Genomic DNA, 27,640 nt, shown 5'->3' with positions numbered 1-27,640 from the left:
TATTACCCAGCTTTCTTGGGCCCCTCTTCCCTCCAGGGCTTTGTTACGCTGGTTAAGCGTGTAACTCAATGTGTCTCGTGCTCTGAAAAGGATCCAGCAATGGTGACGTGGTGCTGCAAAAAAAGCGGCAGGTAAAATGGACACATGGCAGTGTCCGTAGACCAACTCTTCAAGCCACCCACAAGCTTTTTTAGCAGCTCTTGCCTCACTGCTTTCAGTAGACCGTGGGGACAAAAGGATAAAGTAGTGGAGTCAGTCTGAACTGTGGGGAGCATCTTCCCTTGAAAAGTCTCTGAAAGCTCCACTAAGCAAAGGTTGGAGGGTCAGTGCCTACTGCTGGTCCTCATGCTGCCAACATGTGATTCATCTCAGAGAGGTTTTATGCCAAGCTAGTTGTTTTGTTTATGGAAATAGCCAAATTCAGGGTCTCAGCCACTGTTATCTAACTCCAGTAAAGTAAAAGCCCAAAAAGTGGCTAAAGAGAGGGGGGAGGGGGAAAGAAGGAAGAAACCCCCCAAAACCAAGCAAACAAAAAAGCCTGAGATGTTAGGTCCATCTGAGACTGAATCATTTTGCTGTCCTAGAAAGCTTACCCAAAATAGACAGTCCTGGTGGTGTTAGCAGTGTGTACTTTCTTTAGCTTCAGGAGTGGTTGTTATTTCTTGTTTGATCAGAAGTTCTTTTGACAAAAGTTTAATTTGGTTCTGCTTCACCTATGGCGGGGATGGGGAAGAAGGGTGGCACTCCTGCGAGGGGTGCAGTGTGTCCGACAGAAGCATTTGTGTACCCTCAGGATGAGGGCAGTATAGAAAACATACAGCCAGAAGGTTAGTCCTTTGTAGGTTCCCATATGGCTCTTCCGTCCATCAGTGTTCACCTGCTGTTTTGAGGCAGGGAAATATGCCTGTTTCACATGTTAAAAATACGTGTAATTTTTCAGGAAGAGAAAAGAAGGGAGCAATAGGAAGCGAGGGAGGTCTAGCGAAATTATCCCTGCCTATCTTTCTCTTCTCTGCTAGATGTATTTGTTGCTGTGCTAAGCTATATCTGATTATATTAACTCTCCTCATTCAGCTGACATTTCCTGTGTAAAGCGACCGGTGCAAAATTAAAATGAAAATCTGCTTACCTCGGGAGGAGATTACCTCTCCAAGCATGACCGTGTCTCTGCTGGCGGTGCTGGGTCCCAGTGGCCCCGGCACCCGGCTGGGGTGGAGGGAAGCACCCTCTCCAGCCATCTCCCTCACTGACACAAGACCTGTTTCACTCCAGTTTGTTTCATAGGGAAGGCGAGGACTGACTTCTGCCTGCCAAACTTCAGGCAGTGCTTAGGAATTTATTTTTTTCCCCTACTGCCTCCCTCCCTTGAAGAATTTTATTTAATCTTTCCTGGGGTTTCTTTATTTAATGTGCCTGATAGTGGGATTTTTTTTTCAAGTCATCAAAATTATGATTTCTTTTTAAATTTCCTTATTCTTTTTACTCTGGATATTAATATGGGTTTTTTTGCTGATGGTGTCTTTAGCATTTCTTACGTGTCTCTCTCTCTTTGTGTCTCCTTGCCCCTTTCTCCTTTTAAAATAATGGAAGTGGCTTCTCTGAGAGGTCTGTCTTTGCCGTGGACGTGCCTCATCCATGGACATGAGGCACGTTGTCAGCTGAGGGAGCTGGGGATGGGAGCAGGGCGCAGCGTGCTGTGTGTGGGACCAAGCAAAGCTGTAGCTGTCAGAAGGCAGTTCAGCTCTGCCCAGCCCTGGGGACCGCAAGAGCTGTGGTTTAGCAGAACCATTAGTGTCCTGCCTCCCTCCCTGTGATGACCCATGTGTGTGCCAGGATCTCTGAGATAATCCACAAGATCTCAACTCTGTTTTAAGCCTCCTTTAAAGTAAAATTTCTGCTTTATTGCTCTCTAAAACAGGTAGTGCTGCGTAGGGCGTAAAGCTCCCTAATGTTGTTCCTCTTCTCCTAACCTTGGCCATAACCATTTGCAGGTGGGCAGCTTCCAAGTAGGGTCTTCTTCCTCACCACTCCTGGAAAGAAGCTGGGAGCACCCTGGCAGGAAGACACCACTGACTGGGGGCCGTTCTCCAGCACGGTGTGCCCGAGTACCGTTTCTCTGGGCTCTCCCGTGGTGTCATCTAGGTCCCCCCGGCTCTGGTTGAAGGTGACCTGGTGCCTCTGAGGAGGCTCTGTCTTCGGGGCTTGTGTTGTTCATAGCAAGTGTCTCTGATGCTATTGGGGTGCCCCATCGGGCGTTGTACAGTCAGCGTTGGTGGTATGAATACAGACCTGCTCTCCATTACTTGTCTCTCTTTGCTACTGAATACTGGTTTCAGCTGTGAAAGGGCAAGCCATGAATTACTTTCTTCTTGGGCAGGGGGTGATTGATTTGAAATAAAAAGCCTTGCAATGAGCGTGAGTGAATTACTTGTGGTGTTGGTGCTTCTGGACACCTGTGAGGAGTTAGCAGAGATACTCAAGAGCAGGTGATTGTGCATGGGTCAGGGTGTTTCGCTGCAGCGAGGCCGGACTGGACCCCGAGAGGCCCCGGGTATGTGCCTGCAGGATGGCATGAACCTCTCTCCCTTGCAATACTGGAGTCCCAGAGCAAGCTGAGTCCCCTCGCAGCTTTGCATGCAAGGTGTGTTGCTGTGCCCTCAGTCTGCCACCTCTCTTGCTATTTTCTCTTTTTAATTTTGAGCAAAGCTAATGAAATTAACATGAAGTAATTATTTGACTGAATTAATGAATGAAGCAAGCCCTGTAGGAAATAAAATGCTTCTGTTTTAGTGCTTCGAACTCTTGCAATTTGCTTTTTTAAAATTTTTTTTTTTTTTTTTACATTGTCACTCAAAGTGATAATTCTGGCTTGAAGTTCAGTTTTAATTTCATCGTTGTGAGGTAAGTAATGGTTGTTTCTTTTCTTTCAGTGTCAGGAAAGACAAAGACAAATTTGAGTTCTGGGCAAGAAATAGAACAACGAGAATATTGAAAAGTCAAGTGACTTGGTAGAGCAGATATAGCACCCATTGCTAAATATTTAATGTCAGTAGGCTTTGCAGCAGCAAGGAAGCCTGAACCTGCCTCTAGAGCAGGAAATGCTTCTTTAGTTTGCAGCTGTCACATCATGTGTTTGGGATGGTTTGTTCTCAAGCACGAAGACTTAGTCTTTTGCTGTTGTTTTTCTTAGAATACATTTTCCTTCCATGAAGTGGTTTTTGTCTTAAGAAGCAGCATTTCCTCAGACAGGCACCAGCGAAGATCTGCAGCCTTAAAGTCTCAAATGGTATATAGGCGTTGTGCTAAGAAGGTCCTTGCTCCGTACTGTGATGTAGCTCCTCAGCCCCACAAAACCTCAGTTGCAGATTCGTTATTAGCTTCTTGCAGAAGAGAGAGAAAAAAGATCTTTACTGGTACTCCATGAACTGCAATAATGACTGTTTTCAGCCTGTTTTTTTATAGTCAAGGGAATAATTATTGGAAACTAGGAACCAGGAATGAAAAATGCCCTGTTCTCAGCCCCTGGCTAGTTGGGTCACTCTTCTGTTTTGGGTTACTAGCCCAAGCAGGAGAATTTTAAGGTATGTAGTACACACCATCCAGAGAACCTCCTGATTTAAATAGGCAGTGTCAATGCACAATAGGATAAAGAAAGTTTTGCTGTCTTTTGTTCACAGTCTGAGAATATGGGGGTCTTTAATGTCTAGCCCAAAGTCTTATGTGGCAGAGAGCAGCGGGACATGTCTTTTGCTATACCCCTGTATTTTTTTCCAATGCCTTACACTTTTTCCAATGTTTTACACTTGCCACATATGTACATGCTGCAGGCAAGGGATTTCCAGGTGCACTCCATGTTGGTTCAACTCTACATTTCCAGATGGAAATGGGTCAGAACAATGTTGAGTCCCATGGGTGAGAAAAACCACCCTAAGTGCACTCTGGAGAACATTGAGCCCTTGCAGGGACCAGGAATGTCGTCCACCAATGCTGTGAATCTCTGCGTGGGAGGCAGGTGAACTTCACTGGATCCCCAACCTTGCTGGAAGATGTCAATGGGGTTAAAAAGTAAAAGGCAATTCCAGAGGCTGATCTTGAAGTCCTGAGCAGGTATTGCCCTCCTGCAGGTCAGACTCTGCAACCCTGTACTCCAACGGAGATGTGTCAGCCAGGCCGACGGGAGCAAGAGCGGCTCTATCCTTGTCGTGAAGCCGCCGTGAGTTAAGCACAAGGATGTCAAAGCTTCTCAGCAACACTGAAGATCTCAGGAGAGAATTTCAATGTCAGAGAGACCATGAAGAACCTCTTGGAGATCCTTTTCACAGGGAGGAGCCTTTGGGCGTTCTGAGAAATGTCCTTTGGGCTACAAGTTGCCATTAGGAGAAGGGGGTGTAGTGCATCTTCCTGAGTGCTGCCTTTCACTTGTCCTGTTCAAGCTGACAGTGGCATGAGAAGGGGTCACTGTAATGAGAGAGAGCCCAGCCTTGGAAGTTAGACAAAGTGAATGAACCTGGGGATAATGAATAATTGTTACTGTTTATGGTGGGAGGATAGTGTGAGCAATTTTTTTTAAAGCAAAGCCTTCAAAATTTACATATTGCATTCCACGTTTAAATATTGCAGATAGACCCCAAGTATTTTTGCAACCTGGCACTCTTATATCTCTCGTATGCCTCTCCTCCATTAAAAAAAAGGAAAGAAAAGACAAGTTTGGCAAATCCTGAATTTTCACAGGAAAAAAGGATTTCAACAGGGGGAGAAAACCGCACCCCAAAACTGTTTATTCCTGATTGCTGAACGATCTAGGCCCTGGGAAATGATGTGCTTTGCTCAGCCTTATGGAAGGAGTCTAATGCAGAGCCAGGAGGTGAACAGCACCCCAACCCGCTGCATATCCACAAGACCACCTTTATTTCTCGGAAAATGATCCATTTGAGCTCCACAGCTATTGCAGTATGTCTAACGCTGAGAGGTTTTCAGCGGTAATTCATGACTTGCCAAGATCTGCCAACTGCTTAGATATCCAGACGTGGAACAAACAGCAATATCGGGGTTAACTTTACTTCCTCAGTGGGCTGTGTTTTGTCTAGGCTCTGAAACCTAGATATAAATATGCAAGCTTGCAATCTGCTCTGGGATTTCAGTGTTCCTGGCTGTAATGAGGAACAGAGGTTTTTGCTTTATTTTAATGTGATTCCTGGAAGAGTGATGGTGGTTCCCAGAGGAGCTTAAATCTATCTGCTTGGCCTTGGAGGACAGCGCTGCACTGGAGCGGGTGTTTGTGCTGCGGTGAAGCAGGGTGGCAAATGTGGGCTGGAAGGAGCAGAGCATGAAGCCGTTGGAGGTCGGGACTGTGATCCTGCGGCCAGGGATGATGACGGCAGCCCTGTCCCCGGCTGCTGCGCCCTGTGCTGGGGCATGCTGTTTCATGGCCATCTCCCTCCGCACCCATTGCGGTCAAGGGCCACCTGGATGATGTCCTGGAGCGGGATGAAGGGGGGGGGTGCCTCATACACCAGCACACATTATGGCTGGGCCTGAATTCCCCTAGACCACAATTTGCAAAGTACTTGACTGATGAAATAGGTGAATGGCTGTCCAAAAGCCCCAGTAGTTTACTTAGGGTCACCCTATAAATCTGTAGCAGAAACCGGAGAAAAAAAATACTAACAAAACCACACGGTTTTTTTTTTTTTTTTTTTTTAACCTCACCTCCATTGACTACTAAATTAGGCTGTGTCCCATTTCATATCCAGGTCTGTCAACTCTGGGTGCTGGAGGAGACTCCTGATTTAGGTGGCACCACCACAGGCAAGGGTTTTCCTTGTGTCTGGGTGTCTGGCAGCCCAGTCTGTCAGGCATCCAGAAGTCCCTGTCACCTGGCTGCTGTATGAGGCAGTGCTGGACTTGGTGCGTAAGCGGAACTCCTGGGCCTGTCGACATGAGAGGATGCACAAGGTAACAAGATGCCGTTGTGCCACAGTACTTAATTACCTGAATTTACCGGGAAGGTATTCATGCGTCGTTAGTACTTGTGGCAGGGGGCAAGGTTCCCTCTGACCCTGCAGACACGAGGACCAGCAGCATCAGTCTGCTGCGTGTTGTGGATGTTGTGGCAGTCGATGCCCGCACCTCACTGGAGCGGGGCAAGATCTCCCTAATAGCCAAGCAGAACGGGGTCTTCAGCCTTAGGCGAGCTGGCATGGAGCTGTAGGAAGCAGAGCTCGTCTTCTAGCGGTGCTTTCAGAGGCAAATACTCATGCTTGCAATTTATACGCCCCTGTTTTGGGTTGTTCCTGAGTGTGCCCAGCATAAAATGCTGAGTTTCCTGCTCTTCAGTGCCAGCTGTTTTTGTTTTCTGGAGTGCTTCAGCAGAAATGATTCAGTTGTTTTCCAGAATGAGATACTGAATCAAAATAGAGCTTTGAGCGAAGAGATCCTGGTGTTGTCTTACCAGGGTGACTTCAAGCTTAGCAGAGGAGAGAATGGGAGGGCTGAGAGCCTCTGCCATCTCTGTCTGCCTTCTGCTGTCTTTGGGAAAGTCTACCCATTTGTGATCTTCTAGGAGAAACTGCATGAGATCAGCATGGCTTTGAGGGCTGTGGACAACACCTGCACTGAGCAGGTTCCCACCTCGGTGTCTGTTCCTCCTGGCAATGCTGACACTGCTGGTACTTGCAGATACGGGACTGAGGCGGTTTCATAATTGAGGGTAAATCTGTCTGTCTGAAAAGGATGCTCTTGGGTTTCCCTTGGGCTGGCCTCACACGGGGCCAGTTCTGCATCAGCTGGCTGGACTGGGGAGCTGAGCAAATCTGGAGCAGGGGTGTGGGTTGGTTTTGGGCCAGATCTGTCCTCTGGTTGAGCTCAGCGCTGGCCCGGGGTGCTGTGGCGGGGCATGAGGGGGATCCCTGGTGGTGGCACAGAGGAGGGAAGAAGGCAGGAGGTCTGGCTGAGCAGGTGTCCCGCTCTCCATGCCCTGTCTGCTGGGACATGGGGCAAGGACAGTGAACAGTGGAAACACTGTGAAAAGTCAGTCGGAGAAGGAATAGAGCCATAAGGGTCTGGAAGAAGGACAGAGAAGAAATGCAAGGAGAGATAGAAGGAAGTAGGAGACTGGTCTGGGGAGTGATGATGGGTGGGTATGGGCAGGAGCTGTATGGAAGAAGCAGCTTAAAGAAGCTCAAAGAATTAGAGAAGGTGGGAAGGGGAGAATATGGACAGATGGATGGTGGAGGAGCTGCAGAGGACAAGGAAAGGCTGCAGCAGAAGAGTTGTGACCAGCAAAGCCTATTTCTTGCTAGAATCTGGAGCCGAGTTTTTAATCCCAGAATCTCAGCTCTTTTCTGCCGTCTAGCTGTCAAACTTGTTGAGCAAGTGTGTCCATCCGTCACTAGTACTGGATCTGCACAGCAGAGCATAGTCCTTTTCTGTGAAGTATTCCCCTGTTAGTGTTATCCTCTCTCCCTGGAGCTGTGTGTTTGAGACCACAGCCGTGCTGGTGAACCAGGAGGGGGAAGGCTGCTTCAGTTCCAGTGGATGAACTTATTTCCAATGATAGTTTTCTTTGTTTAGAGAATTGTCTTAAAAACAGAAGCCTTTTCATTTGAAGGATATCATGTTAGAAAATCAAACTCTCAAAAGTCAGGAAATGCTGAATTTTTGTGTCTAAAATTTGTCCTTCCTGTATGTTCACGATACAGACTTGCAGATCAGCAAGAACAAAGGCAGAAAGACATTTCTTCTCCAGCCTGCCTAGCTCAGAGTACTTAAGTGGTGGGTGAGGAATCTGGGGCCTCAGTCTAGTCCTACGCGCATTCTTACCTGTGTTGTCTCTGGTCCTGTATTTCACTTGTGAATGTGAGGTAAGGCGAGAAAAACAAGTCCTTCAGAGAAAGGCTCCAATGTTGCATCCAAAAGGGCCGATGGCACGTGAGGGCCATCGCACACCTTAGATATAGAGGCACCCTGTGTCCCACGCGTTGGGCACGCAGGGCTGAGTCCAGCAGCACACACGGCTTCGGGCTGTGCTGTGAGGAGGGGGGCAGAGCCTGGATGCTAGGGACACGGGCCTTACAGAAGGCGCAACAAAGTCTGGCTGATTTTTTCCCCCCAGATTGCTTTCGTGCCCCACATCGTGCTAACACAGCTGTTTGTGGGGTGCATGGCAAACCAGATTTGGGAACTTACCCGGCTGGAAAATGACTATGTGGAAGGGAGTGCTGGAAGGAAGGCAGGGTGCTGTATGCGAGGAGAACTGATTAAATCTGTGTAAGGGCTGTTGTGAGCATCAAACCGCAGGCTGGCTTTCATCTCGTGTCGTTTGAGCCTAAACAAATTCCCTCCCCATGTGTTCCTTCCCCATGGAGGAACTGGGAAAAAAGATGAAGAGGTGCAGGTTTTGGGTGTCTCTCATAAGCTGTTGGAGAAAGTGACGTTCTTCCCGCTCACTCACCTCTGCTTGTTCGTTAATTGAGAGGAGTGAGATGGGAGAGCCCGCGGGGAGGCAGAATACACACTTATTACGGCTGCTCTTACACCTGGTGGAAAGGGCCACCCGTTTGTGAGAATAATGGTGGTGGTGCTGGTGGCCGTTACGGAGCTGGTGAAACCGGCAGGGTCCTTCCCTCTCTCTACGTATAAAGAGATCCTGAGCCAAGGCAAGCAGCACCCTCTCCATGTGGCACCCAGCATTTTTAAAGCTGTGTTTGTATGGATTTGGGACATCGATAGGACGAGAGGAAATGGCCTCAAGTTGCACCAGGGGAGGTTTAGATTGGATGTAAGGAAAAATTTCTTTACTGAAAGAGTGGTGAAACATTGGAACAGGCTGCCCAGGGAAGTGGTGGAGTCCCCATCCCTGGAGGTATTTAAAAGACGTGTAGATGAGGTGCTTAGGGACATGGCTTAGTGGGTGGTGGTGTTGGGTCGACGGTTGGACTTGATGATCTTAGAGGTCTTTTCCAACCTCAATGATTCTATGATTCTATGATTCTATCTGCTTTTGAAATCTCAGAAATGTATCTCAGAAATGGAGAAATACGTATTGCAGGGTGAAAACCCTGTTGGGGAGGCGATGGGGAAGGCTCTAGCTGTGCTAGCTGCATGGGAAGCTGTCGGGGACAACTGTGTTCTCTGAACGTGCTGCTCCTCCTGGCCTGCAGCCCTTGGGAAATCCCTCTGGGAAATAATAATGATCTGCCGGCACTAGGAGGGGTGCAGTGCGTGGCAGAGCAGTAATGGTCCATGCCATCTGCGGAAATGTTTTAGGATGGGCTGTGCAATGAAGCCAAGTGCAATTGGTAGCCTGAGCACTTGAGCACCGAGTATTTCCTTGCTGCATTACCAAGGTGGGGACTGTCTTGATGAGAAGAGATGCTGCTTTTTGGCGGATATCTTCATGGTAGCAATAAGCTTGGAATACAAGAGGCTGAATGTATTTTTTTTTTTTTTGACAGATGCTTTGCTGCGGCAGCATCTTGCTCAGCCCATGGTGTGTGGGAATCTACGTGGGAGAGTGATATGGTAAACAACCTGCTTTTTAAGGCTGTTGCAATTAGAGCACTTATTAGCAAGCTGCCACGTGGAAATCTCAAGAGTACTGGGGATCGGCTGTGTAATCAGAGCTGAGTATGCGGCTGGACCACTTGGGCTGGGTCTGTGCAACTGCTGGGTGACCAGTCGACCAGGAGAATCCAGGTGTTGCAGGGAGGTGATTCAGGTGTTGGTCATCCTCCCAGGTGAGCACAGGGCCAGTGCACCTGTGGGGACTGGGGAAAGGCTGAGACGTTGCACAACAGCAGTTGGAGGCCCCGACAGCAGAAAAAGGGGAGAGTTTAACTTGTCCTACTTAATTGGCTCTCGCAATTAATATGTTCCTGACTAGATTCCAGTTGCGCTTTGGGTTACAATTTGCTTTCCCACTGAAAGGTGCAGTGCCCCTGGTGAGGAAGGCTTGAGGTTTTGTCCTAGGGATGGCTGCCGTGTTGAGGAATGTAGTTGCCATTTGTGGAATTGCTGCAAAACTGTGGGTCCTTCTGGATACAAGCTGCTTGATAGTCCCACTTCAACCAGTTTTCTGTTGATCCTGGTTTCTTTGTGCATTTTGTTTCATGTTACATAAAGAATATTTTCCTGGTGCTTCTTATTTGAGACAGATGTTAAGCCCGTGTCTCTGGAAAAGTTGCACGGCTTAAACATAAAGGCATGAATTCTAAGCAGATTTAGCTGATTGTAAAACCTCGTGTAGATACTCTCTTGTTTTAATACCAAAGTGGACGATTTTAATTCTGAAGCTGGCCATATAGCCCCAAAGAAGGATGTCCCCAGAGCATCTACTTAAAAATAGCTTTAAACTGCATCTGGTTAAAAATAGGTTTAACTTGGAGCTCGTGCTTCCCTGTGTGGGTAGGGCCTCCTAATAGCATGTTGTGATACTTACTACAGAACCACCTACGAGCATGCGAGTTGCTGATGGTTACAACACGCACGAGCCCCGAGGCGTCAGGAACAGGGGAAGGTTCAGGATCTCCCTGCTGTTTCCCAGCCTGCCAATTCTGCTTTTCTCAAGGATTTTGCACAAGTGCTGGTAGCTTTGACCTATAAATGCTGTCACTCCGTTAGTGGTACTTCTGCTCTGTGGCCAGCGTAGTTTGAAATCTTCTAAAACTTACAGTGCAGAGGGCTTCTGGCGCATGAATTAATAATGGAAAAGATCAAAGTTGCTTTGTTAGTTTTATTTTCCTGTTTTTAGTGAATAATGTATTTAAATGGTTTCCTTCCCTAATAAATCGCATCTCAACATTTTTCTCTTGAGTTTAATAGGTGGGAAGGACTAACAGGAAGTTTTACAATGGAAATTCACTTGCCTAAGTACAAGGAAATAATAATGATTATAATTGGCGATGGGAGGAGGGAGAGGAATCAGTTCATTAAGGCTTTAATGAGCAATGCAGTAAGAAGTATGAGGTACTAGTATTATTTGCACATCTTAAAGTAAGGAGGAGGATTGTCCCCATCTTATGATAAAATTGAGACTGCAAGCAGATGTGTCGTTCTGCCTGCAGCTGAGGAGAGGAGGCGGTTATTACTGCCTGTTCTCACTGCTTGTGTGGGTCAACTTAAATTTTTAATAATAGGGGGGTTCTGGGTTTTTTTTTTTTGTTGCCTGTTCTTAGCCCAGATCAATGTGACAGGACTGGGTTATGGAGCGGTTGCAGATGGAGTCATGCTGGCAGGTCTGAGGTGGTAGGGAGGGGACTGCATCGTGAGCAGGGAGCAGCGGGGCTGGGGTGTCTTCACCCAGCTCTACTGCTGGAAGACCATGTTCAACTGCAGCTGGAGGTAAGCATGTATCTGTCATCTCGCTGGTTATGACCTGACTATAATTTATCTTGCTTTTCCAAACTGCATGGGTACTGCGTGCCTCCTGCTGGGTACTGGGCAGATACGAGCTGGCCTTCCAGTTAGAGTTCCAGGCTGGCGCTCTGAAGGGCTCAGTTCAGTGCTCAGGTTTCTGCTGTCTCCCTCAAGTCCCTCCTCTAACTAAAAATTAAATCCTTCTCTCCTGGCATCTCCTCTTTGTTCAAGCTGAGACAGTTCTTCTTAGCTATTATCACTCCAGCCTGGTCTCTCCTGCAAACAGAAGTATCATGAGGTTACCATCTCCAAACGAATGCAAAAACGTGCCGAGATGGAGTGATAAAATGGAGCACAGGTAAAAGCTTTCTTGCTTTTGGCAGAGAAACGAGCACAGGGTGAAAAACGGGGCTGTCCCGTTCCTTCTCTCACAGTGATGTGGCTGTAAAGAGAAGGGAGAGGGAAGTGGCTGTCCCCTTCAAACACATCCTCCTTGGCAGCCAGCAGCATTTCTGCAGCCTGTGGCCTGGAAAGCACAAATGGGCTGGCATGCAGTGATCTCTGTTTGAGAACCTGGTCTCTTATGGCACGAGGTTGTGCATGTTTGCTGCAATCTTTTGTTATCCGCAGTATCCCATTTGCTCAGTTCATTGTTGCTCACTACAGAAATGAATGGAAAGGCTTTTCCATTCATATTTTTCAGCCTTGCGCAATGTGCTGCAGTGCCTTGCTTCATAACTGTCAACATCCACAAGCAGATGCCTAAAAAAATTTTCCCAGAAAGAATTTGTAAGAGCAGATATGGAGAATAGTATTATTGAGCTGCCCTGTGCATGTCTGAAAACCTGTGTGGCAATCATGATTAAAACTATGCAAAATAACCTGTATGGTATTCATAACTGGTTGGTAGGCTCGAAGCGGCAGCAGAATACTTGTTTTAAGAGTTTCTCAAGTCACCTTCTTCCTCCTCTCTCATGTTCTCACAGACCTTATGCAAACAGATAAAAAGCAGCTATTCCTCCTTTAGCCCCAGCACTAGGCTCTACCTTCTGCTTTGCAGCCCTCTCCCCTCCTGCACGTGTGGACGGCTTCCCAGCAGCCATGTACTGCTCGCTCCAGCTCTGCAGAGCTGTCCCTTTGTCCCTGGCACTGCTACATCCAAGTGCAAGAGACTGTGAGGGAAGCAAACTGAACGCCCCCAAAAAGGTCCTGGACCCTGGTTCCCCACCGGTGAGGTTAGCAGTGATGGATGAGCAGAGCTGTAGCTGGTAGGCCTGGGAAACATGGAGACGTGTCCTCTCAGCTTTGCTATCTCACCTACTGGTGCCACCAGAGCTTTGGCATCATTGTGTAATTCTAGAAATAAGCCTATGATGGGCTTTTGCAGCAATAGCTGAGCACTGCCATGCTCACTAATGTTGTTGTGTGAACTTCACTGATCCTGTTCTCACTGCTGCTGCACTGAAACATCATCATTCAGCCTCAGTACTCAAATGCTGCTCAAATGAGAGCTGAGGGTGAAAGCTGAGATGAATTTACGTCCCAGATCTGGCAGGAAAACAAGGAAGATGGATCTGCCCTACTTCAGTACTTGGACAAGAAACAGATACCTTGCCTCGAGTGCAAAGTTCTGTGTGATTTGATGCAGGGATAATTACATGTTTTTGCATTTCCAAGACTGTTGATAATGCTGTTTCATACTCATGAGTGGGAAAACTCTTATTTTTTTGGAGTCGGAGCATCATTGTTCCTGTTCCATTGACAGGTTGGCATCTTAAAAGACGAATTGCCCATTAACCTGGGTTTTCTGTCAAGTCCTAGTAGAAGACGGCCTAGTCCTGCCAGCACTAGCTGGCTCTTTCTGTGGTCTTCATCCAAAACTTTACCCAGTTTCAGAGGGGAAAACGGCAGCTGGATCAAACATAAGTCCCAGCCTGTGTTTGATGTGCCACATGTTTGCTTTGCAATGAGCCCCTCCTGGGATTTGAACCAATCTGGTTTCGTGCACAGACTGGCAAAAGCAGCAGAAGGACAGAAACTTTGATGGACGTGGAGGAGAAACCCTGTGTGGGTAACACAGTCTCTGCGGATGTGGCTGTTTTCCAGCTGGCCGATTCACGCATCCAAGTGGCTTTTGAGGGGAACTGAAGAGAAAACTTTGCAGTAGTTAGGAAAAGAAAGGTTTTCACTCTGCAGCACTAACACTAGGGAAGCAGAACAGTCAGCAATGGAAATACCACTTTGGGTCGTAGCCTTTAAATCCATTTCCCTTTCCAGAGTCAGGCTGTCAGCCTCTCCTTCAACACTGTGCTGTGTTTATAATGTTTTAATTAGTAAGGTTTCCTGTGGTTTTGACCATCCACAGGATTATGATGATAAAACTCATGTTTAAAAGATACCAAGCCTTTGTAAGGGATTTTTGTCATCAGATAATGTGTTTTCCAGCTTGGAAAATAAACATCTTGGTTCATTTTGGTTTAGCTTCTGTTTATATTCAGTAGATGTGAGGAAGCCTGCTGTTAGGTAAATATTGAGAGAACACCTCCATACTGATGGCTAGAAGGGGTGTGTGCGTGTATTCGTTCCCCCTCATTTACTTGATGTTTTTTAAATTCTTTTCCTAAAGCGCCCGTTACGACTCACGGTAAGGGCACGGGCTCGCTGAGCCTTTAGGCTGATCCGCAGTGGCTGTTCAGTGCTGCGGTGCTTGTGAGAGGTGAGGGGTCTCTCAATCCGCTACCTTGCTTTTTACAGTCTAGTAAGTTCAGTGGCTGGCCTCTGCTCCGCGCTCGTGTATCACACAGTGCAATGGGATCTCGCTTGCACTGCTCCCAGGGGAGCATAGGAAAACGTGTATACTGTTACTGCTACTAATAGGAAAAGGCTTAATTAAGTTTTAATCTGTTAGCATTATTGCTTTAAGGCTTTTTACATTGCTTTCTGAGCATCTTTATTTCTTTCAAAGGAAAATCCCGTTGATACGTACAGGAGTAGAACACTAGAAAATGTCATGTATCAGGATGTACCCGAAGGACCTTTGTGGTGCTGACGTTATAGCGGCAGTTGATAGCATGATGGTGAGATTGATTTCCGATAGATGAGACCTGACAGGCTTTAACTACTTGAGGCAAACAGCTACACACACAACACTTCATCCTGCAGCTCTTCCTCTTCTCTTACTGCTGTAGTTATGCCACCACTGTAAGGACCTAACTGAAATTACCCCCAGGAATAAAAAATGGGGGGCAGGGAAAGGGGAGATCTCTGGTCGGGAAGGGCAGGATCAGGTAAGTTCAAGGGGCAGGCAGGGCAGCATAATGAGGCTGCTGAGTGGGTGAGCGGTGTGCTAGTGCATGCAGATGTCCTCAGATGACTTGGTGGGTTATTTATTCTCCTCTCCCTCTGCGTGCATAATTTCCACTGCCATAAACACGTGTTAGGCATGAGTGGAGAGGAGGAAAGGGGAAGAGGCTTTTTAGTATTTAACTTTGTAGTTACTTTTGCACATAGCCGGGCACAGTAAATACCCCATAGTTACAAATGTCCAAATTTAACCATGGATGTGGACAACTCCCTTCACTGAGCAATTACTTGCCTGTTTTTATAGCAGTATTTGGACATTTGAACCATTCATGGTGGTTGTTGCTTTACCAGAGATTAGAGGCTTTTAAATGTCTGGGTCTCCTAAAGTGGTCTAGAGCTGCTTTGTTTTGTAAAACGCTCTGCGCCTGCAGAAGGAAAATATATATTCTATAGCAAACTGGCCAGAACGCAGAACATGAGCAGGGAAAAATGTCTATGATGGCTTTACATCCTCTGACACTACATGTGAGAGGCACGAGGGGCTGCTGCGTTAGCCACCTTGTCCCCTAGCAGACTTCAGCGCTGCGTTGATGGTTTCTGCACGCAACCTCTTGCCCAGTGGCGCTGGGAGCCATTTAGCAGATGTGATGGGTGTGAGCTGAAGAACTGCCATCTTGGTGGTTGGGAGGAAGGTGGTTTTGGTAGCAGTACGTTCCACCATTTTGAAATCACTTGCGCCTTGGTGGAGGGTTGAACTTGCCTGCTCCATGGTGTGGTACGTGGGTTGACTGAGCGCCTGAGCCCCCTGAATAGAGGGATTTATTCTGTGGGATGTGGTTGTATATGTAGATCCACTAGATCATACGGTGGATGGTCTCCTGCAGCTACGCCTGGGCCCGAGGTGTGGCTGAAGTTGTGCTGTGCTCTCCCTCTCCTTTTTGCTCGAGACGGCATCGGGAAATGGGAAGAGCAGTGCCCAAAAGAGCTGTTTGCATGTGAAAAGTAATCCAGGCCTTGCTGAAGTCAGTCTCCTGCTTAGTAACACTTAGATTTGTTATAATGTAATGTGAGGTGAATGTAAGCATGGGTGAAGATCACCTGGAAGATGTGCAGCATCTGGAGAAAGTTAGCAGGGTAACGCAGCCAAGTAGTGTGGGGAAATATGAAATTTGAGGGACGTTTTAAATATGAATTATGTTTAAAGAAAAAAAAAATCTTGTGGCATGTGTTTTAATGAAAAGTGGGTCTGTAAGATAGAAGCTGTTGTGCTGTGTGAGATGTTGGTGGCTGGAGAATAGGAGATGGAGGCCAAGTACAGCTCAGAGGCTGGCTGTGGATGTGATCCACCAGCGCAGGCAGCACGGAGACAACCTCTACCACCCATGAAAAAATGAGTGCCTGTCATTGTTTGGTCTTCCTGAACCATTTCAAAATTGCAGTCTCTCTGAAGCCAGGCAAACCACAGGGATGCACAACAGTGTCCCACTCGGTGGCTTTGAGGGCCACCTTCAAGTGTCCACTATTCCTGGTGCAAAGGACTGGTTTGCTCTCGGCTGCGTGTGGGCTTCTCACTGCGTGGGAGAGCACCAGAGACGCAATTACCCCATGCTGATCCTTGAGGGGAACTATAACAAAGCCAGAAACTACATGAGCTAAATTGGGAACATATTCTCTTAAACTCTGGTAAATGTGAGTGCATGAACTTAAAGGGCATCAGCTGTTGGGCTTCTAATGGAGCAGCTGGTGTGAAGCAAGCTGGTAACTGGATTGCTTTTTTAGGTGATGTACTTAAGTGCTCACCACCCACTCACAAACCGTGCCATTCCCTTTCCATGCCTTGGAAGTTCTTCTGTACGTGCTGAACGCCAAGACAGGATACTTTGCCAGTTGAGGAGTTTGGCCCTGACCCAGGAAAGCACTTAAACGTATGCTTAAACCTAGATCAAGGAGATGTTCTCTTGAATTTAAAGGTGGGCAAATTCTGTAATACTGTAAGGAAATTTTTTTTTTTGTTAAATTCTCACATGAAGTTGCAGGAGGCTTGGGCTCAGCGAAGCAACTGGCTTTTGATCTTTCTTTTGGGGAAGAGGGATGAACTGGTTGACCTCTTGAAGTTCTTCTCAGCCACGTTTCCTATGGTGGATAATGAGGCTATTGAAATTGTGCAATGATGATTGAATGTTTGGAAGGGATATCAAACCTCCGCACATCAGCGCTCGCTTCTGGAGATCAAAATGACATCTTGTGTGTGGGAAAGAGGCAAATTATCTCCCAGCTGCAGGGTTCCTCCATCTTGCTGTCATGTGTTTCTGGTTGCCCACTGGCAGAGGCAGGATGCTGAACTAGATGGACCAATATTCTGATTCAGTCTGGCAATTCCTGTGGTCCCCTGAGTCCTGTTGACTTCAGTGAGAATTAAACACGTTTAAACGCTTCCCTAGAAAGGCAGGCTTTTCTGTGCCAGTCTCTCTGCCCAGCTGCTTGAAGCTCTGCAGTGAAGAAAGCAGGTTTCTGTTAAGTTCTTGGATCAGCGCTACCACATCCTTTTTTGTGTTTTAATGGGAAAATCCTAATTTATAGCGCGCGCTTCCATTTTAAAAATAAGTGCAAGCTGTCTTAAAGTCAAGCTGCGCTCCATGTCGCAGTTATGCGATCGGGTAGGAGGTTTCCATTAGTGCCTGTGGAGGGGACGCGTGCACAAATGGCTGGGAGAACACAGCAGAAAAAAAACCCACCTTGAGCTTTATGGCCGGCTTTGCTTCTAAACCTGTGTGGCAGGAGTACTGAGAAGCATATGCCATGTGGCTCGCAGCCCTTTGAAGTGGCTGGGTTCAGTACTGACAGGATGGCTTCCCTTATCTCCACTCCTACAAAGAGGACCGGGAAATACGCCTGTGATGTGGGACTCTTACATTTTAAGCCTTGATCAGGTTGACAGCTTCCCCCCCCCCCCCCCGCAGTGGTTAATCAACAGAGCTAGTTGAAAGCAGGGGAATGCTCTGCCCCCTTTTTATGGGTAAATGAAGTGGTAGGGTAACAGCTGGGTTTGAGTACTGCTGCTGACCCACTGCTCCGGGATGATCAGATGGGTGGGAAGGTTACAGACTGCCTGTCCCTTCCTGTGTCATTACATCCGTGCGGAGGGTTTGGCGATAGCTGGCGTTTGTCTTGCATCCAGTCCGCGCTCAAAACAAGAGTCCCGAGTACGAACGTCAGTGCACAATCACCTCTAGCAGACTCCATTGTGTGTCCCCAAAATGCATTTGTTAGCAGGGCCTGATCCTGTCCTTCAGAAAGCAACTAACCTGCAATCTGCAAATTTCATTTCTTTCTCCCGAGGTGAGTGTGCCCCAGATGAGGCTTTGATCTGGGAAGCTCAGCTGATTCTGACCTAGTCTGTGGAAGGATCCCAGAGACCAGCTGGCTGTGATTTGCAAGTCAGATGGCTGCTACTACATGGGAACAGCTTGCTTGATCTAGAGCTCAGTTCTGCCTTTTAAGAGCGACTTGTTTTGTGTAAATTGAGCTTTGCTAGGAAATGGTTATATGGCTGAACTAAACCCAGCAAAAAACCCCCCCGAACATTATATTTTGGGACAATTCAGGTTTGAATGCCAGCAGTTCCTGGGTCCCTCCTTCCCAGAATTTTAAAATATTACCTACCCTTTGGAAAATGAACCCTTTAAAGACAGCTGGAAGCGGCACATATCAAACAACTAACAGTCCTTGAAAAATTAGGCTGTGCCTTTTTCTCCAATACAGGAAGCAAAATCGCTACAAATGACAATACTGAAGTGTAGCATGAGAAGGTGGATAAACACCATTCACCGAGCAAGGCATCGCTTTGGCTTGGCAAGTGGGGTGCTGCCCTGCGGGGCTGGTCAGTTGATTGCACGCAGTCACATTTTCCTGAGTTATTGCCCAAAAAGCTGTGAGTTTTATAATAACTCATTAGCCTCGAGCTTCTGGTCTGTTTACAGCATGTGAATTAATGGGTTAGTGCCATGTCTCAACATGGGAGAGGAGTGAGAGGAAAATGGGAAGAGGCAGTCATTTCTAGATGAAGAACGTAATTTTGAGCTGAAGGGGCCTTTGCAATTAACTTCCTCTGTTGCCTGTCCCAGATGCTTTCCTTGTTCTAGAGTGTGGTCCTCCGACTTCTAAACCAGGGATGTAATCGTGGTCTTCGAAAGCATTTTGCGCCATAACAAAACCAGGAGTAATAACTGTGCATGATCATGTAATTTTTTCTTTTTTTCTTTCTTCGTCTGCACAGGGACCCTCCAGAGGGATCGAATTTTTAAGAACCTCACTCGGAAACGCCAGCGGGCGATGCGAAGGCGAGTGCATCAGGTGAACGGGCACAAATTCATGGCTACCTATCTGCGACAGCCTACGTACTGCTCACACTGCAAGGAGTTCATCTGGTAAGAACGTCTCGAACGCGGTGGTGTGGAGCTTCCCGTCCCTTCGCGTTTTGGGGACCGACATGCCACCTCCAATCCTGAATCAGTCATCCAGCACTTTACCAAGGGCCACTGATGTGACTCCCCTTGGCCATCAGGTTTAGCAGGGTACATTTATGCTGCAAACTGGAGTCTACTGCAGAGAGGCCAGAGGTGATGTGCGACTTGGATGCTGGAAGCAAACTGGGAGCGTGCGGGGATGGGGCAGTGTTCCTCGCTTGTGAGCGTAGATGTTATTTCAGGGGGGAAAAAAGTAACCCAAGCAATCTGAAGAAAGACCCCAGATATTAACTTGAGTGGAGCTTTGAGATTACGCTTAGAAAAAACAGTTGCTCGAAAGACTAGAGAAAATGCCTGAGAACAGAAAAGCCATCAGAGGTGTGAGGTGTGGGGTGATACATGTGGGGGAGTAGGCAGAGCAGGGAGAAAAACTTAGATATGTCTCAAAAGAGTGTGGAGTGGGAGAGATAATAACAGGGTGTGGGCTGCTGGGATCAGTCTAATAAGTGTGGTGTGTGTTGTAATAAAGTGAGGTATTTCAGAAACTAGAGTGAGGGGGAATATGGGGAATACATGCATATTGACAGCCCGTCCTGTAAGCTATGGCCCTTGCAGTGCTTTGTTATGCTCTCACACCCCTGTGCTGAATTGCACCACTATTGCTGGGCAGTTTTGCCCTGGGGATCTGGTCATTTGGGATCCTCTTGCGTTTTGGCACTCTCTTCTGTAAACCATCTGCAAGAAGACTGGCTTTCTGATTTTAAATTATGTTCACATTTTGTTTTGAACAGGGGCGTCTTTGGGAAGCAGGGATACCAGTGCCAAGGTAAGGTGCACTGCTCCTGCACGGTGCGTGTAGGATGTGCTGTCTCAGGAGCACTCTCCTGTGCTGCTGGGACATCCTGCGGTTACAAGCTTCTCTGAAGTCACCGCTCCTCTTCCTCCCCAGCCAGCCAAAACTGTACATTTGAGCAGCTGTCAGGCTGACGACTTGCATGCACGCAGGAGCCACCACCTACACGCAAACACCTAGGGGTCCGGTTGCTGTTTTCACCCACAGTTTTCCTCCTGTGCAGATCCACTGAGTTGCTGAGTACATGCAATACCCAGCTAGGCTTGAGAGATCCAGGGTCCCTTCAGGGCAGTGTTCAGCTGGTATTGGGACACAAAGTGTCCTACTGGAATGGCCACCCTCTTCCTTTCTCCACCTATGTAGTTCCACAAAGTGGAACTAGGGATGTGACTTCAAAGGGCGGCCTTGTGGGCTGGCACAGCACTTTTGTCTGAATGCATGTTTTGGCTGAATGGCAGTATAGACGTATGTGATGCTTGTTTGCACTTAATTATTGTTCTTCCTTTCCCTTTTTCTATGGTAAGATTTTATTTTTATGTTTTCTATTTTATTACTTGCACGCAGGTGTATGGTCACTCAGTATAGCCTTCCAACACAGCCTGTTTCTTGTGCAACACAATAGGGCACTGGTGTCCTCATATGAAAAGAAGCTACCTGTAAACAAAATGGATATCCTGCATAAAATTTCTGGGTGGAAGTGAATGTTATTGACAGACCCTTATGAGTGGAAGCTTGAGTCAGCAACAAATAGAATAGGGTGGGACCCTGCAACACATCTGCAACGTACAGTTTCCATTACAAAAATCCTCTTATGTAGACAGTAGCTACGGCCCTTGGTGGTGTCTACAATGCACGCGGGGTTATGGAGTGGAGGAATCCCAAGTTCATTCCAGCCAAGCCAGCTTCAGACCTGGAGAGAACCCAACTCTGCTTTAGGGCTGATTAGCCCTCTTGATGGGGACTAGCTAATTAGCCCAGACGCAGCACCATTCCGCTGCAGTTATCCAGCTCCCCAGATCCAAGCATTGCACTTAATGACAAACTAACCTGGGCAGGACTCACTCAGGTATCCAGTGTGAGAGACGCTATGCCACTGAGATGTAGGGATGGCTTTTGATATCTCAGACCTGTGTTCTCTAATATTGTTTGTGTGTGTTGTGAGAAATACTCGCCACTGGATAATTTCAACAGCATCCACTGTTATTTCTGTGGGCATCACCCGTATTTTATATAGGCAGCTGTTTTCTAGCCTGTATGAATGAGCCAGTGCAGAATTTCTGTTGCAATATGTTGGATATACATCTCCAGATCTGTTATGAGATTTTGGAAATTCCAAGCCAGCGATTATTTTTCACATCTTTACTGTGTCCTGATGATACAGCTGAGCCTTAAAGAACCCAGCTGATGGGTTGATGTGTTCTGAGCCTTTCAACAGCTCTTTTCAGCATGCCTCTTTTATTTCCTAGTATGCACCTGTGTTGTACACAAGCGCTGCCATCATCTAATTGTTACAGCTTGCACGTGCCAAAACAATACTAACAAGACCGATCTCAAGGTAAAGTCATGGTGGTTATTTTGGGTCATCATAATTTGTGAATCCTGAGGTTTTCTGGGTTGCTGGGGGTTGTCTATAATAGAATTTACTCTGTGTTATCTTTATTCATAGATTTTAAAGTGAAGAAGAGCGATAGGGACATGCATAAGGGCTATGCAATATCATCTGGTTGTTCTTCTGTTAATTCCAGTAAGTGGTTGGACTAGCACATAGTTTAGGAAGGCATGGTGTCTTCATTGGAAGACATCAAGAATTAGCAAATCCGCTGTTTTCCTTGGTCATTTTCTTTCATGTTTAACTGTGTTGTCATCAAAATTTGGTGCCCAGTTCTTAATGTGGATTTATCTGGTTTTAAAGTCTAACCACTGGTCTTTGTTATGCCTCTCTTTTCTGGTAATTTAAAGTGCTCATTTAGTCATTGCTCCACACCTTTACTCTATGAAATGATTTATGTTGTAATAAAGAACCCTTGCATAACTTGTGTTTCTGAAGGTTTTCTTTCTTGCTAGTTTTGGCTGTATTTGACAGGAGTAACATCCCCACCTAAAACTGCCCTGTATATTGCATGTCTCATTTCTGTAGCTGGAAATTGTTTAATAACTGTTTGAGGAAAATTCAACTGAAATATTTTTAATTGGGAGGTGGCTCCGTATTGTGCGCCATGCAGAAACCTTCTTTCCGGTGCAGATAAGCAATTGCCTTTGCTCGTTATTTCTTGCCTCCCAACTGCTGAGCTAGACTTCTTTAAAATGACCCCTTGCCAAACCAGATGAAAATAAGTTAAAATGCTTAAGGCTAAAGTGCAAGTTAAATGGTGAGTCTCCTCACCCCTCTTTCAGGATTGTGAAGGGTTTATAACACCTCTAAACTACTTTCAAAGAAGACAAAGGTGAGGAGGCACCGCTCACTGTAAACTCATTGTTTCAGTCGCACCCCGGACTTTTCTTTGTCAAGTTGTGGGTTGCCCCTCAGCCTTCCAGGATCTGCATGTTGAGACGCAAAATGGAAAGTAATGAAGAGGTTCAATGGGGAGGGGTTTCTTCAGCCGATCTAACATTTTCTAAGGTGTCTTTGAGATCTGCATGATTCACAGTTGGAAAAGAGCAAGGTTGAAAAGGGGATGAGAGCAAGTGATAAAGTGAAATGTGGGCCTGAAATGGAAGACTGTTAATAACAAGGAGGGTGAGAAGAGGGATGAGAATTTTAGGAGGAGCCGGGAAAACTATTCTATATTAAATTTCATAAAATCAACAGTTTGACCTAAAGTTACATGTTTGCACATGTATGCAAGTTAATAATTTGAAAACTGGTTAGTTACAAAATGCTGTAGCTAACATAATTTATATGTGGCACTTCAGTGTGATAGGTTTGTGATGAGGTAATCCACACTTCTAATTCGAACTTGGTTTTAAGAATTTAAAATTGGCTAGGCAGCCCTTTTTAAAATCTGCTTTGTCAGGTAGTCCAGCCTGACCGGCAAGGAAACCAGAGCAGGCTCGCGGCAGGTGGGGTTGGTCACTCAGTGTTCACTTGCAGTAAACCTCAGTGAGGTGATGGATTGGGACGTTTTCATAGTTTTTCACTTAAATGCCTGTATGTAAATGAACATCAGCTTATACATATGTATTTGAATTTGAAATCTGTGCTTTTCTTTTGGTGCCTCAGGTGACTGAACAGAGGTTTGGAATCAACATTCCTCATAAGTTCAGCGTCCACAACTACAAAGTCCCGACTTTCTGTGACCACTGCGGTTCCTTGCTCTGGGGACTCATGCGACAGGGCTTACAGTGTAAAAGTGAGCAGCTTCTTACTGTAGCCTTTTCACAAAATACGTATATTTTTAGACTCTTGATGCACTGTGTGGGCTTGATTTGTGCAGCCTTCAAGAGAAAGCCAAGCAATGAATATTCATCTTTGCAAGAGTTAACAAAAATGCTGATCAACTTTTTAATCTCAGGATTAAAAGGACTCTACTTCGCACTCTCAGCAGAGCTTTGTTTAACTGGCATTATTGAAAATATTCTTGGGTATCGCTGCTTCCTGCATTAATTTTTCCCTTTACCTGAAGGCTTTTCCTCAGCTAAGGAGATAAGGCAATGAAAAGGCATCTGAGGGGGAAAAAAAGGTCATTGCTTTAGGTTGACTACCCTGTCTGTTATACTGTTAATTGATGACAAAGCATGTCCTGGTGGTATGTTTTTGTTTCAGTGATCCAGACTGTAAAATCGTATGGGTAACAAACAGTTTCCATTTGCCTTCATTTCCCACAAGAGGGTGTATGTGTGTCCATGAGTGAGAGCAAGAAAGATTTTAGTTTCCCACTGAACAATATATCTTTAAAGTTAGATACCTGCAAATGCAGGGGAAGTTTGTTGCAAATTCCGTGGCATTATAATTCCGAATTTTACCTGCAGGCATAGCTGCAATGGTATTTCTATACCTGACAGACACGTGCTTATGAATAGCTTCAGGCAATGTGGCATCCTACTTGAAGAGTTTGGGGTATATTCCTGGTTTTCAGGAGTTTATTCTCTTATGAGAGTCCTAATTTTGTTTCTGCTGAGATCAGTGGCAAAAATCCTTTTAGTTTAAAGACACAGGGTAGATCCAGATGGATATATTTCCTGAAGTGGGATTACTAAATTATTTCTCAGCAATAAATCCCTCCAAGTTATTTTAATTGTTCCTTTGCTTTTACTTTCCATGCCTACCATCACCCCTGTCAGTCTGTAAAATGAACGTCCACATCCGATGCCAAGCAAACGTTGCGCCAAACTGTGGGGTGAACTCAGCAGAGCTTGCTAAAACCTTGGCATGCATGGGTCTGCAACCAGGAAGCATTTCCCCAAATTCGGTGAGTCTTTTTCTTCTTTATTTTTTCCTCCTCTATTTAAAACATTTACAACTAAGTCTTTACACGGGTGCAGGAGAAGTCAGAGACTTCAGTTATGGCAGATGGCATTGGATGGTGGACTGCATGAGTAGGTTGTTACTGGCTGAGGCTTGTGGCAAAGACTTCACCTGGAAAATGGATGTCTTGTATCCAGGTTTACCCTGACGGAGGCTTTAGTCTGTAGGTGTTGCTTATGTTTCACAGTGGTGTGACTCCATTGACTCTTTTATCTGTTTGACATGAATGAGAGGAGAATAAGACCCCAAACTAATTAATGGTCAATATAATTCATGTCATACCCTTTTTTTACCTTTTCCGCGAACACAAATGCACTGTCTGCATATGTGGCTTGGAATAGAGTATAAGAAGAGCTCAGTAAGAGGCCCACGTGCTCTTCCCTGCTTTGTCACTGTTTTTCTGAGTGATTTTGGGGAAACTGTTTCACTATTCACTACAGTTTCCCCAGCTAAAGTCTGTGGTCCCTGTCAACACATCATCATCTCTGGTCTCTGCTGTCCAAGCTAGGGTCCTAGTGAGCTTGTTGCTAGGGTTGGGACATATGTGTACAATTTCTGCTTGTCACTACTTAAGGCATCCTAAAAATCCAGCTGTTGTATATCTGAGTCTATTCAGAGAGTCTAAAACACACTGTGAGAGCTTGAGTGAAAATGCCCATAAAGGGTAATGGAAATCAGAGCTGTCATTTGATAACAAGTTTTCATCACATTCCCTTTGCTAGCAGTTTTGAAAAGTGAGTTTGCTTGAAACCACAATAACCCATAATAAAATGTTGGGCTATTTATTTTTATTTGACCAGAAAGAAAATATTAAAAACATACTTGCCAGACCTGGTAAATCTTGTCATACAGTTAGTCAGCTACACCGGTTGACCACATGATGCTGTATCAGCCTAGCCTGCTCATTAGGCTGTGCTGTCCCTTTTGATTTCAGTTGGTTTGCAGCAAATGAGACTTTCTTATCTTCACTTTTCATGCTGTTGCAGTTCAGGGGGACAGCTATCCTGGGAGTTACAGGGAAACACAAGCCCCACACTCCCTTCTCAGTTCTGTAAAAATCAGCGCTTGTTAGCATTTGTTGTTTGCATAATCTGCTCATCAAAAGGAGATGAAACCAGGAAAATAAAAATCTGTGCTTGGTGTTTAACAATCTCTTCTCGTTATTTGTGAGTTAACAGCTCCAGGTAAGTGTTCAGACTGTGCTGTAAGCTTAAATCTGTTGGGAGTTTTGCTGGGTGCTGTCCTGAACGCTCTTGGTTCTTTCCCCATGGCTGGGGTTGCCATTTCTGTGGCAGTGAGACAAGTCGTCTGTGCAGGAAGAATTTTGCTTTACACCAAAGTAGTCACAAGGTGGAGCTCAAGAAGTCTGCGTGCCTTTGTTCAGGCTAATAAACTGAATAAAAAGTACTCGTGGTTTATATGCGTACTCATACCTGGAGAGCTGTGAACAGAGGGCACTGGAGGTTGACTTGATCTTTGTATACTGCAAAAACCAAAGCTCTAGAAATGCGTGCTAATTATTGGTACGATTCCTGAAAACGCAGATGCCTCACTGCTGGCATGGGAATGAACAGCCTTCTATTGAATTTACAGCAGTGGAGGAAGCCAGCAGCCCAGCTGTGGAAAAGAAAAATATTTTGGAGTTTGGGTCCCACTGAACTGGGCTTTGAGTAAGAGTCTTAAAATCAGGTAGAAACCTAAGAGATTCAGATGAAATCTGCTCGGGTTCTAGATCTCCCCAGCACCTTGCATGTTGCAGAAATTACACAGTCCTCCTCGCTCTGATGTTAGATAGGAGACTTGGATTTCCATGCTCATTGTCTTATTTTTCTGGGGAGTGAGGATGGAGAGAGGCAGGCTTGCCTCCTGGATCTGCTGGGCAGTGGGTTTACAACTTAAAATGCCCAGGTCAGGAACCAGTGCTGATGCCTCAGCACAGCTCTGTGCGGTGCCGAGGTTGGCTGGTCAGGCGTAACAGCTATGCAGGGTGGTGGTACCAACGTGCTTTCTGTTCCAGTGGCCACACAGTGCATCTGAACAGGTCCTAAATGCCCAGGTTGGTAGGTTGACTACTTGTGTACACCTCTGAGGCAAAAGTACAATTTCTGTGCAGACTGATACTTATTTACTTTCCTCCACAGAAACTGGTTTCAAGATCTACTTTGAGACATCAGGGAAAAGGCAGCCTGAAAGGTGGCAACAACGTTAGTGAAAGCTCAGCGAGCAAACTTGGGATCAAAGACTTAACCTTCCTTCGCGTATTGGGAAAGGGCAGTTTTGGAAAGGTGAGAGTTATTCGGGGAAAACCACGTTCCTTATTTAAGAAGCTCCAAGGTAGATGAAGTTATTTTGTAATATGGCACACAGGCTGTCCAGTGGAGTATGCTTTGCACAACAAGGTTGGTTACAGAGAGCAGGGAGAAAAGGGAAGAGAAAGCAAGCTGACAGCGAAGTGAAGAATGTGATATCACAAAAAAGAGAAAAGTTAGCAACCAAAGGAACAGCTGCATGCCAGGGCCCATACCAGAAATTGCAAGTGTGTGCATTAGCACTTGTTTGGGCAGCATTTCTTGGAGCGTGCAAAGACTTTTCCTTTAAAGGAAACAAGGCAGTGGTTTCAAATGCAGCGAGATGGGGGTTTTGTTTCTCTGCTTTGCCACAAAGCCAATGTGAAGTAGTGCATTTGAATTTGATAACTGAGGAGGGAAGTGGGATGGATGGCACTGCTCAGGGGGCTTGCCCTGGCACAGTGGATGAGCTTTGACCAGCTAGCCCTGCACCAGACGTTGGAGCAACGTGTGTGGGCACTTCTGTCTGGAGAAGCCTTCTGCAGACAGTAGCATGTGTGTCATCAGTTGTACGCTGGTGCCCATACTAACAGGCTGACTCACTTGCATCCACAAGCCTGGTCATGAGGTAACTGACCTTTCTAGTGTGAGAAGGTGCGAGAGGCTCTGTGTTGCTCGTAAGAGGCTGAGGGCTCAGCCCTTGCGATTCACCCTCCCCTTTGGTTTAGGTGATGCTTGCCAAGATGAAAGAGAGTGGGCAGCTCTATGCAGTGAAGGTGTTGAAGAAGGACGTCATTCTCCAAGATGACGATGTTGAATGCACCATGACCGAGAAACGCATCCTTTCCTTAGCAAGGAACCACCCATTCCTCACCAAGCTCTACTGTTGCTTCCAGACTCCTGTAAGTAT

General features: G+C 46.3%; 1 protein-coding gene across 1 annotated transcript in view; it reads left to right on the top strand.

The window, feature by feature from the left end:
- PRKCH (protein kinase C eta) overlaps nt 1-27,640 on the top strand; it is a 123,910-nt gene that overhangs the window by 34,594 nt on the left and 61,676 nt on the right. The window contains exons 3-9 of the mRNA XM_076345639.1: nt 18,935-19,085; nt 19,916-19,950; nt 21,444-21,532; nt 23,198-23,327; nt 24,259-24,386; nt 26,584-26,727; nt 27,459-27,632. Coding sequence (XP_076201754.1) covers nt 18,935-19,085; nt 19,916-19,950; nt 21,444-21,532; nt 23,198-23,327; nt 24,259-24,386; nt 26,584-26,727; nt 27,459-27,632 — 851 coding nt within the window. The remainder of the gene's footprint in view (nt 1-18,934; nt 19,086-19,915; nt 19,951-21,443; nt 21,533-23,197; nt 23,328-24,258; nt 24,387-26,583; nt 26,728-27,458; nt 27,633-27,640) is intronic.

Source organism: Aptenodytes patagonicus, chromosome 7 (genome assembly GCF_965638725.1).
Source record: "Aptenodytes patagonicus chromosome 7, bAptPat1.pri.cur, whole genome shotgun sequence".
Classification (NCBI taxonomy): Eukaryota; Metazoa; Chordata; class Aves; order Sphenisciformes; family Spheniscidae; genus Aptenodytes; species Aptenodytes patagonicus.
The sequence above is the reverse complement of the archived record's forward strand: the minus strand, read 5'-3'. Positions and strand labels throughout refer to the sequence as shown.